General features: G+C 42.1%; 2 protein-coding genes and 1 long non-coding RNA gene across 4 annotated transcripts; 2 read left to right on the top strand and 1 right to left on the bottom strand.

The window, feature by feature from the left end:
• The first annotated feature begins 420 nt into the window (after positions 1 to 420).
• LOC149972980 (uncharacterized) lies at positions 421 to 4,671 on the top strand. Its single transcript, XR_016490161.1, has 3 exons — positions 421 to 488; positions 4,463 to 4,515; positions 4,601 to 4,671. It is a non-coding gene; the product is annotated as an uncharacterized LOC149972980 (long non-coding RNA).
• A 613-nt stretch (positions 4,672 to 5,284) lies between these two features.
• On the top strand, positions 5,285 to 9,512 carry LOC110499951 (lamin tail domain-containing protein 1-like). The gene is made up of 5 exons (XM_090213716.1): positions 5,285 to 5,490; positions 5,727 to 5,913; positions 8,355 to 8,538; positions 8,663 to 8,742; positions 8,992 to 9,512. The coding sequence occupies exons 1-3, from the start codon at positions 5,342 to 5,344 to the stop codon at positions 8,370 to 8,372; spliced, it is 354 nt and encodes a 117-aa protein (XP_090069842.1). The 5' UTR covers positions 5,285 to 5,341; the 3' UTR covers positions 8,373 to 8,538; positions 8,663 to 8,742; positions 8,992 to 9,512.
• Positions 9,513 to 9,674: 162 nt separating this feature from the next.
• On the bottom strand, positions 9,675 to 14,932 carry LOC110499946 (tripartite motif-containing protein 16-like protein). 2 transcript variants are annotated; one of them, XM_036957203.2, is made up of 7 exons: positions 13,703 to 14,932; positions 13,019 to 13,114; positions 12,303 to 12,536; positions 11,906 to 12,065; positions 11,755 to 11,799; positions 11,574 to 11,636; positions 9,675 to 11,492 (listed from the first exon to the last, which is right to left on the bottom strand). In XM_036957203.2, the coding sequence occupies exons 1-7, from the start codon at positions 14,021 to 14,023 to the stop codon at positions 10,975 to 10,977; spliced, it is 1,437 nt and encodes a 478-aa protein (XP_036813098.1). In that variant the 5' UTR covers positions 14,024 to 14,932; the 3' UTR covers positions 9,675 to 10,974. The 2 variants fall into 2 exon arrangements, with proteins under 2 accessions (XP_036813098.1, XP_021432679.1); XM_021577004.3 differs by having other exon boundaries at positions 9,909 to 11,492; positions 11,755 to 11,781.
• Positions 14,933 to 14,976: the final 44 nt, after the last annotated feature.

Raw genomic sequence — 14,976 nt, 5'->3', positions numbered from 1 at the left:
CCCGTTTGCCATTATAGAAGATCCCAATGGCAATATGCAATACCATCTGTTTGCTATTACAGTATTGTTGCACATTAATACTGTGGGTGGATTTAGTATTTCATTTGATTTATTTAGTGGATTTAGTATCTACTGTTGGTTGACACAAGGACAGACGTGGTATATAACAGTTCACTAAAGCCAGATACAGACATAAGAGTAACTCTAAAGAAAATCCACAGTGCCAGAAATCCATGCATATGTTAAACTATTTTTGCTATTTATATACATGGTACACCACAAGTGATAAACAAATAAAAAATTTAGATATTAAAGTTGTGGCTTGTGAGACTCCCTGAGAATTTTGTATGGTACATGAAATGAGCTTGTCCTTTAACTTGATTTGTGACTGAAATGTCCTGCCTTTGTGACTCCCATTTTGGAGGAGAGACAGATGACAGACGGAAGAGTCACTGACCTACTCTATTCACACAAACAAGATAGCGTGCGTAAGTCAAACATTATTTTAATCAACAATTCTGTATAGGATAGCTTGCTTTGTACGATAGTTTCAAGATCGTTCTCTGTGTGTGTGTGTGTTTTTGTGATGTGTGTGTGTGTGTGTGTGTGGTGTGTGTGTGTGTGTAAATCACTGTGCTCGGGAAAGAGCTGGACTGAAAAGGAGGGATGTGGGGAGGACACACTGATTCATAGTATAATCGATAAGAACTCCTCTCTCTCTCACTCAAACCCCCGCTGCAATTTTCTCCCAAAAAGTTTCAATCTGTGGTCAAGCCCGTCAGGAAGAAACGGTAACCTCAACAAGATGATATGGTGTTTAGAAACACTTTCAAACCCCCTCTCAAAAAGGTTCTCGACAAAGAACAAAAACGTTTGCAGGCTTAGCGGTTGCCATGGCACGGCCTCACAGTGTTTGTTACATCATAGAGGGTGTTACTACATTCCATACATTCTCAAGAGATCAGAGGGATATTTTGGCATGTAATATGGGCTCCACCTCATGAAGCTGATCTATGGAACCACTCTCCACAATGCTGGGGATGAGTGCTACATAGTACAGGTCTCAATGGCTTCATTATCTTCCAGAGTCCTTCTCTGCGTGAACGTACTTCAGTGGATGATAATCCCTCTATTCCAGAACACCACTAACAATGAGATGGAGTGTGGGGGATTAGGAAAAGAGACAAGACACTGCAAATGGACTCTGCATGCCTTGGCTTTAAATCGCTGGTTGTCTTTCAAAAGATCCCAAAAATACCATTTCTATTATGTCTGAGAGTTGAATAACAACTACAAAGCAGGGGTGGGAAAAGTACTGTCAAACTGTCATACTTCAGTAAAAGTAAACATACCTTAATAGAAAAAGACCCAGTAAAATACTACTTGAGTAAGTCTAAAAGTATTTGGTTTTAAATATGCTTAAAGTATCAAACGTGTAATTGCGATAATATACTTAAGTATCAAAAGTAAAAGTAGAAATAATTTCTAATTCCTTATATTAAGCAAACTTGACAGCCCAATTTTCTTGTTTTTTTAAATGTATTTACAGATAGCCAGGGGCACACTCCAACACTCAGATATAATTTACAAACAAAGCATGTGTGTTTAGTGAGTCTGACAGATCAGAGGCAGTAAGGATGACCAGGGTTGTTCTCTTGAGAAGTGCGTGAATTGGACAATTTTTCGGTCCTGCTAAGCATTCAAAATGTATCAAGTACTTTTGGGTGTCAGGGGAAATGTATGGAGTAAAAACATTATTTTATTTTGGAATGTAGTGCAGTAAAAGTAAAAGTTATAAAAAACATAAATAGTAAAGTACAGATACCCACAAAAACGATTTACTTAAAAAAAAATGTACTTAAGTATTTTACACCACTGCTACAAAGACAGTGCTCCACCCAAGCAAACTAGATAGTTGATTGAAAACATCTGGCGCTTATTTAATGTAGACATCTTGAGGGAGTGTCAGATATGACCGGTGGTTGACCTTAGAGATGTGAAGTAATGCCTCAACATAATGGTTGTGTTTACATCACTTCTCGCATAGTCAAGTCAAGCACACGTTCATGGAATGCTTTCAGTCATGTAATGAAAAAAGTATCAATAGGCTACTGCACAACATTTGCTAGCCAAACACTGTAAACGAAGACTGCTCTTCACGTTCCAAAAGTTCTTAGAACATCCATATTGGAGCCTCAAATGAACACATTCATTGTGGTATCAGTAACAAAACAAAAGGCTTAACATACAAATGAGAGTTGACTTTAAAGTATAACTTGAGCATGATATCAAAGGTTTGGTGTTATAGGTATGTAGCTACTAGGAAAGAGCCTACAAGAGCATTTTATTTATTTTTACCTTACTAGGCAAGTCCTTTAAGAACAAATTCTTATTTTCAATGACAACTTAGGAACAGTGGGTTTACTGCCTGTTCAGGGGCAGAACGACATATTTTTACCTTGTCAGCTCGGGGATTTGATCTTGCAACCTTTCGGTTACTAGTCCAACACTTTAACCACTAGGCTACCTGCCACCCCAATGGGGATGTGACTGAATAAACTTAAAGGTCCTGAGTGTGCTCATGCAGTTGGTGAGGTAACGTTGTCGGCTAATTGTATTAGATTACATCAGGCGATACAGATCAATCCATTTAGAGCTATGTGGAATGATTACAGGGGTTAGACATTAACCTCAAGGAAAATATGTCTGTAGCCTCAATAATGTATCACTTTCTGAGGAATGAGAAAACAAGATAACACCTTATTTGATTGGAAGAATGATAGGTGGTGATAAAGTATATAGCCCTCCCTAAAGTTTACCAAAATGAGTTGTGTTGTTTTGCTTTGTAAAACGGTTCAAGGCACAGATGCTGATGTTAAGTGGCATTGTTGATTATTGTTGCAACATTGCCCTCTGCAGGAAATATTTAGGAATGTCTGATATTTAGGAATGCCTGACTAGAAAATATCATTGTGTCAGTTCGGCATGTTACATTTCTCTGTCCAGATTTCTAAACTAAAAGGAAGTTTCATAATCTTTTTAAAGGAATACTGTATTAGCTGTATGATTGTTGCTGTTGATGCTCCAGCTTGGTCTTTTGAAGTGACATTTTAACAAATAAATCAAGCGAAGCCAGTTCAGAAAGGAAACCCGAGTGTGGTGGAACCAAATCAAACTTTGTCACATGCGCCGAATATAACAAGTGTAGACCTTACCGTGAAATGCTTACTTACAAGCCCCTAATCAACAGTGCAGTTCAAGAAGAGTTAGGAAAATATTTACCAAATAAACTAAAGTAAAAAATAAAAAAGAATAAGAAGTAACACAATAATATAACAATAACGAGGCTATATACAGGGGGTACCGGTACTGAGTCAGTGTGCGGGGGAACAGGTTAGTTGAGGTAATTGGTACGTAGGGGTGAAGTGACTATGCATAGATAATAAACAGCGAGTAGCAGCAGTGTAGAAAACAAATGGTGGCCATTTGATTAATTGCTCAGCAGTTTTAAAGGCTTGAGGGTAGAAGCTGTTAAGGAGCCTTTTGGTCCTAGACTTGGCGCTCCGGTACCACTTGCCATGCGGTAGCTGAGAAAACAGTCTATGACTTGGGTGACTGGAGTCTCTGACAATTTAAATGGGCTTTCCTCTGACACCGCCTATTACAGTTGAAGTTGGAAGTGTACATACACTTAGGTTGGAGTCATTAAAACTCGTTTTTCAACCACTCCACAAATTTCTTGTTGGCAAGTCGGTTAGGACATCTACTTTGAACATGACGCAAGTCATTTTTCCAACAATTGTTTACAGACAGATTATTTTACTTATAATTCACTGTATCACAATTCCAGTGCATCAGAAGTTTACATACACTAAGTTGACTGTGCCTTTAAACAGCTTGGAAAATTCCAGAAAAGAATGTCATGGCTTTAGAAGCTTCTGATAGGCTAATTGATATCATTTGATTCAATTGGAGGTGTATCTGTGGATGTATTTCAAGGCCTACCTTAAAACTCATTGCCTCATTTGCAACTGCACATGGGGACAAAGATCGTACATTTTGGAGAAATGTCCTCTGGTCTGATGAAACAAATAGAACTGTTTGGCCATAATGACCATTGTTATGTTTGGAGAAAAAAGGGGGAGGCTTGCAAGCTGAAGAACACCATCCCAACCGTGAAGCACGGGGTGGCAGCATTATGTTGTGGGGGTGCTTTGCTGCACTCTGGCAGTGAGCTACCCCGAAGGAGCAGAGCCCAATGCATTGTACTTTTTACAAATATATAATTAAATGGTCAAACGGACACATGGTGTTTCCTTTCTGAATTAGGCCTTACTGACACATAATAAATCAAGTTGACATACAGTATTTGAGAGAAGTGTTCGTCTTATCAAGATTTTTTTTTTTAAACTGTACCAGACCTATTTCAGTATGTAGATGGAATATAATCTCTTCCACACAGGCAATGTGGAAGGTGCCCTGGGATACCCATGGGACTTCAGCATTGGTCCCCAGGTAGGAAAGACTGGCCCCATAACATATAAAGATGTATGTGTATTTGTGTGTGCACAAAGTTTCAAGTTTTGGTCCATCCCCAAAGACAGGCCCATGCGAAGAGACCTGCTGCAGACATCTACTCCAGAAAACCGCATCAGGGAGCGGATAGCAGTATGTATTTTTACATTTGAATATAGCTATAGAGAAGTAGACTAAAACATTCAGACAAGTCAAGCACTGTCATATTATAACAAACGAATGGTTTAGTTTCTATACATTGTTCTTCTGCTTTCAATACCTAAACCGAGTGTGTGTGAAAGACGTGAAAACTAGCGTAAACTGGGGTGGTGTCTGTATACCTACTGGAGACAGATGATCACCAGTAACAGCTCGATCACACCAACAGTGTTTTTGCGCAAAATGGCACGCAGCATCATCTGGATATGTGTGCAACAAAAGTTCATCATTCACCTTCTGCTGCCATTTATGCCAAGCCTTCTACACATACAGTTTGACACATATGTTCGATAAATCCAACTATGCACCACACAGAACGCACTGCAACTGCCTCTGCAACGCAATGCTGCAAGGCAAACGCAGCGTTCCATTGGAAATGAATGTACTTCTGGTGTACTAAAATGCATTTCACGGTCGGTGTGACCGATTTGGGGATGTTCAATTGTGGAAAAAGAGTGAGGGTCTACAAAAATGAAACAAAAAAAATCCAAACTCCCCTCTTCTTCACCGGGTGAAAGCCAGACTAATAATGAGTTTCCACCATATTATTTTTTACCCATTAAGTATTTTCCAATGAACTTCAAATGCCTTTGCAGGTAGGGACAAAATGGCTGCTCGTGCCAGGCGTTCTGTGTCGACTGGCGAGCTGGACATATGGCACTCCCTGACTAAGGACGTGGTGGAGGAGAGCATTCCCTGCAGGACACAGGAAAGGATGAGGCCGTCCACAGCCAGGCAACACAGGCATGAATACTCCAGATATGACCCTTGAACACAATCAGTTTGGGAGTAGGAAAGTGTCAAGTCATGTCAAGGTGACTGTGGTGCTGGCTTACTGTGATGATGATGATTAAGATGGTGATGATGATAATGATGGAGATGATGGTAATGATGGAGATGATGATGGTGATGAGGATGATGATGAGGTGATGATGATGATGGTAATGATGATGATGGAAACAATAGTGATGATGACTGCGGTGCATATGCCATAGTCCCTCAGGCAGTGTGGGGATCACAGATGTCCAGCTGCAGGGTCTGTTAGTGCGGCTCGGGAACTCCTCCCAGAGAGAGCAGGACATCGGGGGGTTCCGTCTCCAGCAGAACGTAGCAGGACGTCCCATCGCAGAGTTCCTCTTCCCTCCCAGAACACTCCTCCAGCCAGCCAGCTCTGTTACGGTAGGCCCGTGATGAAAACACAGACATTAATCCTTTGGTGAACATTGGTATAGGTTGTCATGGTGTGTCATCTTTTGTTTACAAAAAAAGCCTAATTAAATTTTCAGTTGAACAACTTAATCAATCATTCTAGGAGGTGGCTTATGCTTTGACAGAGGGTTTGTGAAGTCGACTCAGTTTTGAACTGTACTGTAAGGTTTGGTCTGAAGCCTCTGGAAGGAAGACACCAAGTCCAGGGGACTTGGGTTGGGTTGGGTTGGAGTGCATCATGTTGGGACCAGAGTGCGCCACAGTCCTATGCAAAGACAATGGCCAAGTGACAACACTGAGGCGTGAAGGATGATTGAGAGACTGATAGTATATACAGTGCCTTGCGAAAGTATTCAGCCCCCTTGAACTTTGCGACCTTTTGCCACATTTCAGGCTTCAAACATAAAGATATACAACTGTATTTTTTTGTGAAGAATCAACAACAAGTGGGACACAATCATGAAGTGGGACGACATTTATTGGATATTTCAAACTTTTTTAACAAATCAAAAACTGAAAAATTGGGCGTGCAAAATTATTCAGCCCCTTTACTTTCAGTGCAGCAAACTCTCTCCAGAAGTTCAGTGAGGATCTCTGAATGATCCAATGTTGACCTAAATGACTAATGATGATAAATACAATCCACCTGTGTGTAATCAAGTCTCCGTATAAATGCACCTGCACTGTGATAGTCTCAGAGGTCCGTTAAAAGCGCAGAGAGCATCATGAAGAACAAGGAACACACCAGGCAGGTCCGAGATACTGTTGTGAAGAAGTTTAAAGCCGGATTTGGATACAAAAAGATTTCCCAAGCTTTAAACAGCCCAAGGAGCACTGTGCAAGCAATAATATTGAAATGGAAGGAGTATCAGACCACTGCAAATCTACCAAGACCTGGCCGTCCCTCTAAACTTTCAGCTCATTCAAGGAGAAGACTGATCAGAGATGCTGCCAAGAGGCCCATGATCACTCTGGATGAACTGCAGAGATCTACAGCTGAGGTGGGAGACTCTGTCCATAGGACAACAATCAGTCGTATATTGCACAAATCTGGCCTTTATGGAAGAGTGGCAAGAAGAAAGCCATTTCTTAAAGATATCCATAAAAAGTGTTGTTTAAAGTTTGCCACAAGCCACCTGGGAGACACACCAAACATGTGGAAGAAGGTGCTCTGGTCAGATGAAACCAAAATTGAACTTTTTGGCAACAATGCAAAACGTTATGTTTGGCGTAAAAGCAACACAGCTGAACACACCATCCCCACTGTCAAGCATGGTGGTGGCAGCATCATGGTTTGGGCCTGCTTTTCTTCAGCAGGGACAGGGAAGATGGTTAAAATTGATGGGAAGATGGATGGAGCCAAATACAGGACCATTCTGGAAGAAAACCTGATGGAGTCTGCAAAAGACCTGAGACTGGGACGGAGATTTGTCTTCCAACAAGACAATGATCCAAAACATAAAGCAAAATCTACAATGGAATGGTTCAAAAATAAACATATCCAGGTGTTAGAATGGCCAAGTCAAAGTCCAGACCTGAATCCAATCGAGAATCTGTGGAAAGAACTGAAAACTGCTGTTCACAAATGCTCTCCATCCAACCTCACTGAGCTCGAGCTGTTTTGCAAGGAGGAATGGGAAAAAATGTCAGTCTCTCGATGTGCAAAACTGATAGAGACATACCCCAAGCGACTTACAGCTGTAATCGCAGCAAAAGGTGGCGCTACAAAGTATTAACTTAAGGGGGCTGAATAATTTTGCACGCCCAATTTTTCAGTTTTTGATTTGTTAAAAAAGTTTGAAATATCCAATAAATGTCGTTCCACTTCATGATTGTGTCCCACTTGTTGTTGATTCTTCACAAAAAATACAGTTTTATAGCTTTATGTTTGAAGCCTGAAGTCTGGCAAAAGGTCGCAAAGTTCAAGGGGGCCGAATACTTTCGCAAGGCACTGTAATTGATCCAGGACTACATTATTTGCCCTTTATCACATAATTAATCGAAACAATACATTTCCTACAAGTCTCTCTATATGTTAGTACTTGTATGTTAGCATTGAATGTGCTGTATACATAACATATGATGATCTGCATACTCTGGTGGGTGGCTAGGCCATAGCATGGTACACACCTGCACGCTGTACTAGGGTAAAGCCACACCAGGCCTGGGCTGAACATCATGAAAAAGTGGAGAGCTGCAGAGAGGACACTTTGTCCTGTGAAGAGGCAAGCATCCCTGCTACAGAGATCAAATGCCCAGACAACACACCCTTCTGATTAAAATGTAATGTGTGTATTCAAATGAAACATTCAAGTCATGCTCTGTTGAGGTACTATTAGAACAAGAATTGATTGAAGCATCACATAAAGTGCTACTATTTATTTAATGCTAGTGGTTTGATTTTCCTACAGGAAGAAGCATGTGTTTAGGGTGTTCCACAGTCCATGGACCCAGAACCCTTCATCCATAACCCATCCTTCCTGCTCCCCCTGTGCTCTGCTAGACTTCCGGGTCTAGCCCCAGAGCAACTCTGCAAGGCCATACACCGTTACAGACCTCCATAGTTAAAGTCAGAACTCTACTCCGTCGTTGAATGTAATTCATTTTTTCTTCCTGATTCCTTAATTGAATTTAGAATGTGTGACACATTGAACTTGAGAGATAAGTGTATCATAGTATTGTTCTCAAAGTCAAACTGTGTGTGTACCATCACATCCAGCCCATGTCCAGGCCAGAAGACCTGCCATCCTACGTTCCCAGCGGACTGGAGCAGGGGGAGGGTCTGTTCAATCAGCAGGGGTATGTAGATATTACACATGCTATTTTTTTTTGTAACCGGTCATTTTGTGGATAGATAAACTATATCATTCAGTAGGGGACAATTCAAAGTCAGTGTTAGTAACATCCCACTGGGCACAGATATAAATTCAATGTTTATTTAACTGAAATGAAGTGGAAACAATGTTTATTTAACCAGTGTGTGCCGAGTGGGATGACCATTACCCAGAGTACAGTAAACATATGGTTTCTGTGTGTGTTGTGTGTCAGCCCTCTGTAGGAGGAATGATGTTCCTTGGCCCTCAGCCCACCCTGCACCTCCCCCCTCCAGCAGTACCGCACTGCAGCTACACTCCACACCACAACAGGGTTATCACTGCTTAGATGCATGAAAGTCAAGAGGTGCACAGGCACTGCTGCACAGGCACATGACTGTCCAGGGACTACGGACATGAGACTGAAACCACCTTGGGCAAGCAGCAGAAACAGAGCCCCACTCTACTCTTCATCTGTCCTCCTACAGTTTTATTAGATCTATTTTACAGAAGATCCACTGTACTGTCAGCTTTGGCATCTATTGGTTGCCTGTTTAAATACATTGTACATGGTTAAATGGTCACAAATGTCAACATTACTCAATAGGATAAAATGTAAAAAATATATGTTTTGTTTTGTTTTAAATAGGCAGTAAACATATTGGGAGTTGGGATGTTGGGATGTATTTTATTTTCCTCCAGGTCAAAGAGGTGTAAGAAATTAAAATGTATTATTCTCAGTAAAAAGTTTAACTATAACCTGTCCTTTATCAAAAAGCATTCCCTGTAATTTAAAAAGAGAGTCAATTGACAAGATCAAGGTGCTTCTACATCTGTATTGCTTGCTGTTTGGGTTTTTAAGTTGGGTTTCTGTACAGCACTTTGTGACATCTGCTGATGCAAAAAGGGCTTTATAAATACATTTGATTAATTTATTGAACCAAACCAAGACAAAAACACAGAGGATGGAACAGGGTCAAGGGGAAGCACCACAACAGTGTAAGTGGATCTAGGAACTGTCAATCACTGTCAATCATCCAAATTATATCTCCTGGTTTTTCTCACGTAACAAAACAACTCTACCCCCCCCCCCTCAGGGACTTAGTTTTGTTCTTTATTTTATCAAGTTAGAAATGATACTAGAAACAAAAATGATTTCTTTAATTTATTATTGTAATCTTTAAAACAATGGCCCCACCCCTCCCCCATTAGTAAAGCTGGAATCAAACATTGTAGATTTTTTTTTTATTTTTTATTTTACCTTTATTTAACCAGGCAAGTCAGTTAAGAACAAATTCTTATTTTCAATGACGGCCTGGGAACAGTGGGTTAACTGCCTGTTCAGGGGCAGAACGACAGATTTGTACCTTGTCAGCTCGGGGGTTTGAACTCGCAACCTTCCGGTTACTAGTCCAACACTCTAACCACTAGGCTACCCTGCCGCCCCAGATAAAGAGCGGCTTCGCAGCAGGACTCCTAAATGAAGTGTCAACTCCCTTCATCCAGGTCACAATTTTAAGCAAATCAACTTTCTCCAACTTTCCCAAGTGATCGGTCTTATATTTCCTTCCCATTTGTCACTGGGGCCGAGCTCCCTGCCATCCAGGACCTCTATACCAGGCGGTGTCAGAGGAAGGCCCTAAACATTTTTCAAAGACTCCAGCCACCCATGTCATAGACTGTTCTCTCTGCTACCACACAACAAGAGGTACAGGAGTGCCAAGTCTGAGACCAAAGGGCACCTGAACAGCTTCTACCCCGAAGCCATAAGACCGCTGAACAATTTCATCAAATGTCTACCCGGACTATTTTCATTGACCCCCTTGTGCATAGAGCACTGGCTCTATACACTCACTGGACTCTACCCACACATACTACACTGACACTCCAACACATACACACTTTCACACTCTTCGCATACACTGCTGCTACTCTGTTTATTATTCATCCTGATTGCCTAGTCACTTTTACCCTTACCTACATATACATATTACCTCGTACCCCTGCACATTGAGTCAGTACAGGTAGAACTTGTATATAGTCTCGTCATTTTGTGTTACTGTTTCCTTCATTTTTTTCCCTATTTTTTCCTACTTTTTAACTCTGCATTGTTGGGAAAGGGCTCGTAAGTAAGCACAGTAAAGCCTACACCTGTTGTATTCGGCGCATTTGACAAATACAATTTGATTTAAAATGCACTTGATTCTATGACGTTCAGTCAACACAGAGCCACAGATGATCCACAACCAGGACCAACCCAAAACCCAGCACAGAGGTCCTCAGTGAATGTGGTCTGGACTCTGTGGAGGAGGGTCATTGTATCCGAGACGCTGTAGAAGGCCAGAGTCCCTGCCCTGCTGTCCAGATACACTCCTACTCTGGTGGAGCAGGGGACAGGGATATCAGTCCTATTCTTATTGTGCCAATAGGAACAACTCGAGTTGCGACACACCAAACTCCAGGACTGATCATTGGAACCAAAGCAACATTCCAATCCGCCCTTCCTGCTGATGCTTCTGTATGTGATGGCTACCTCACACTCCCCCCTCCTATCCACCTCACAGTAGCGGGTTCCAGACAGATCCTCTTTACACAACACCTGGTAATGGTCTGTGAATCTGTCTGGGTGGTCAGAATAAGACAGAGCCTTGTCACTCCATGACACTTCTCTATTGCACTCAGACAGACGCAGGTGTTGATACGCCGAGTTGGGATCCAACGTGAGATGGCAGTAGTCTAAGAAAGTGAAAAAATTAAATGAAGGTGAAATATGCATTTGTGATAAGGTGTGTGTGTGTGTTTGACGGTATTACTTACTCTCCAAGTACTCCACTCTGGTCTTGGGCTCATGATGAAAATGTACTTCAGCAGCAGCCATTACTATATAGAGTAGGGAGATACCGTGAGTAATTCATGTTTAATGAAGAAGCATTCAATACAAATATATACAAAATTAAACAAAGATTAAATATTAACTCATTGTGTGTGTATTACTCACATTCTGGTCTTGGGCTGAGGACATAGACTTCGGAGACAGCCGTTACTATATTGTATATAGGCAGACAAATGGATGTATTCATTTATAATCAAGAAGCATTTAACAGAAAGTTAACCAAACATTTTATCTTCACTATATCTGTAACACTTACCTTTTCCAGGTATCTGGACCATTTCCTCCTTCAACACATCCTCCAGTCGCTCCATCATTCCAGAGATGGAGCTCTTCACTTCTTCAAAGGAGAAGTGCTGGTTGGCAGTGATATAGGGTAAGAGCTCAGATCCAGGAGCCACACAAAGAGACTGAAAAGTCTACAGCAAGCGAGAGAGAGAGAGAGAGAGGAAGAATAGACAATAAGAAAATTGCAGAATTCTGGAGCTCAGAGGTTATATGTTGCGTAGAAGTAAGGAATCCTAGGTCATGTTCAATGGGCACAAACAGGGAACATTTTATCAAACAAAAATAAACATTCCTATTGAACAAACTCAGGTAGTCGTGCCTAGCTCTGAACACCACCCTGCCACTGTGGATAGAAAGAGTGATGTCACCTTGAGGAAATGAATGTTATCCTCTGTTTGTGCGAGCTGCTCCAGCTCCTTGTCTCTCCTCTTCAGCTCAGCTATCTCCTGCTCCATTCGCACCAGGAGTCCTTCAGCCTGGCTTACTGACGCCCTCTGGTGGGCGCTGATCAGCTCCTTCACCTCACAGCGCCTTCTCTCAATGGAGCGGATCAGCTCAGCAAAGACCAGCTCACAGTGCTCCACTGCTGCCTGTGCTGAAAGCTGTTACGAGAGAAGAAAGGGGGGCCATTTTAACCAGCACATTCACTCTGCACTCACCTAGACCCATAGATAACTCCTCTTTGCATTGTGTCATTGTAGCATCTGTGATAGCATGGCCAGCGCAATTGAGGCGGGCTCCATTTTGACTAGTACATTTTCTTCCTCACAATTGGATGATCCCTCCTGATGATCCGGTTGGACATGACTCCAACAAGGTCACCAGGAGGGATCAGCCAATGAAGTTGGAAGTCCCACCCAGTTGACTAAATTAAAATGGTAGAAGCCCTCTACAGCACTGCCCATGCTAATATGGCCTTTTGGCCACTAGAGGCCTCTATCATTCTCTATGCCTAGACCCCAGACAATCAGTCCCTATAGTGTGTCCCAGTGGTATTAGGCTCCTCCCTGGTTTTAGTTTAGAAATAGTACATAACTTTCTGACAAATAAATGTACATACTCTAAATGGTTAATAAATACTCACTGAAAGGGACATCACCGCCTTTCTTATGTCCTGCATCTCCTTCTCTCTCACACAGATTCTCAGCCCGACCTGCTGCCGTTTCTCCCTCAGCTGCCCCTGAAGAGAATAACATTTTCGAATGATTACCAAAATGGACAACAGTTTTCATAATCGACCAAGTTATGTTTTTGAGTGGGGAAATACTGTCATATGGCAAAAACATGATTATGCTAAACAAATCACTTAGACTAAATTAAATGATAAATGAGTGCCTTCAAGACAAAAAGGTTACGATAGTTCAGAGTTCATGCCTCTGCAATGTATGTAAATGAGTGACCTTTGACTTTTGAAGATTCAGTCTGGATGTTATCTGGCCCATCCTGCTGTTTACGGTAATCTACTCCATCCTTTGTTTGTTATAAAGTGATTTTGTTGTGACAGCCTATTTTGTCTAACAGAATTGGTTTTTGACTATCATCAGTCAATTTGAAAGCAGAATAGAGAATTTACAAATAAGAACCTTAAAAATTGTGGATTATGTGATACTGAACCCAGAGTGTGTGTCACTGGAACAGCTCAACTTTGGAGTTGGCTGGAATTTCCTGCTCTTCCAGTTCCTGGCAAAACAGTCAGCAATAATGAAGCTGATCTCTAAATATAATACATTATAGATGGCAGTATAATGTTCCAGATCCTTAGGCCTACCTGTTTCTCCGTCCTCTCTGCTGCTGCGGCTGAGTCATCACGATCATACTTCACATCTTCAGGTCCAGAGAAACAAGAAGCAGAGGGAACCGTTTTGAAATCGGTCTTCAATTTCTCTACCAACTCAGCCAGCAGAATGTTTCTGTTCAGAGCAGGTCTTGGGGTGAAGGTCTGTCGGCACTGGGGGCAGCTGTGAATTCCCTTTTGGTCATCAAGACTCCAATATCCCTTGATACAGCCTTTACAGTAGCTGTGTCCACAGGGAATAGTCACTGGATCCTTCAGTAGATCCAGGCAGATCGAACAACTGATCGAGTCCATGGCCTCGAGTATTCTGGTGCACACACCAACCAACTGAGCAAAACAGTATCAGAGTCCCAAGTGGTGAATGCTGAGGAGTCGAAGAGAAAGGCTATCACATGCGCTGCTGTTACGTGAGAAGTGTTTACACTTCCTGTTTGGGTTGGGTCGTGGGTAATCTCGGAAATCCCAGACGTGTCCGCTATACCGGAACATTGAGGGGTTCGATTCATCCCGTCCGGGCGCCCGTGTAGGCGTGTTTCGCTTCGGCTGAAAGTTTATTGCATTCGATTTGGAACCGGGCTGCCTCCCGGGCGTGAACCAGGTGCCCCGTTCAAAGGCCAGGGCGAAATCGTCTCAAAACAAAATTGACGTAGGCCTAATTCAGCACGTATAGTAGCTAATAACTAGGATTCTGTGTTTACTCATGGAAAAAAATATTGCTTTTGATAAAAACGCGTTATGTGCATGCCATGCCAATGAACACCAGTTAGAAAATTCTAACATTTTATGGATAAGATGTTTGTGTTTGTGGACGATGCCTTGTTGCCAAAATGACCGACAGGTGCAGATTACTATTCATTTCAAGAAAGGAGCACCTCCCTCCCCGCTTTCGCCCAATGACGTGACGAGGTTATGCCCGATGCCCCGTGGTTCAGCATAATCGAATCTGCCCATTGGTAACATTGTGGCAGGCAACCCGTCTGTTTACAATAGTTCGTTAGTGTCTTTGCCGTTGTCATGTATGTATAGCGCGAAGCCCTGATTTGTCCCTTACATCCTGGAAAACATGATAAGTAGTCAGGCTAAGAGCCAAAAATAGAAATGAGAAGTCATCTATAGGCCTAAATGGATCTGACGTTTGCCGGGGATGACATACAAGCGCAGCCGATCAACGTTCCAGCTAACCAAAGAGATGCAGTTGGGAGGTGGCTGGGTGTATAAAGTGCTGCGTCTTTGCTGTCAAGACAACC

This window comes from Oncorhynchus mykiss, chromosome 21 (assembly GCF_057628025.1).
Source record: "Oncorhynchus mykiss isolate SJ-2025 chromosome 21, ASM5762802v1, whole genome shotgun sequence".
Taxonomy (NCBI): domain Eukaryota; kingdom Metazoa; phylum Chordata; class Actinopteri; order Salmoniformes; family Salmonidae; genus Oncorhynchus; species Oncorhynchus mykiss.
This window is presented reverse-complemented; position numbering and strand designations above follow the sequence as displayed.

What these genes read in the sequence shown, in the direction of transcription:
- LOC110499946 (XM_036957203.2), bottom strand. Translation starts at nt 14,023, where the DNA reads ATGGACTCGATCAGTTGTTCGATCTGCCTGGATCTACTGAAGGATCCA. An exon ending in CAGAGAGGACGGAGAAACAG is followed by an intron (nt 13,115 to 13,702) that starts GTAGGCCTAAGG and finishes TATTCTCTTCAG; the next exon opens with GGGCAGCTGAGGGAGAAACG. An exon ending in AGGCGGTGATGTCCCTTTCA is followed by an intron (nt 12,537 to 13,018) that starts GTGAGTATTTAT and finishes CTCTCGTAACAG; the next exon opens with CTTTCAGCACAGGCAGCAGT.
- LOC110499951 (XM_090213716.1), top strand. Translation starts at nt 5,342, where the DNA reads ATGGCTGCTCGTGCCAGGCGTTCTGTGTCGACTGGCGAGCTGGACATA. An exon ending in CAACACAGGCATGAATACTC is followed by an intron (nt 5,491 to 5,726) that starts CAGATATGACCC and finishes GTGCATATGCCA; the next exon opens with TAGTCCCTCAGGCAGTGTGG.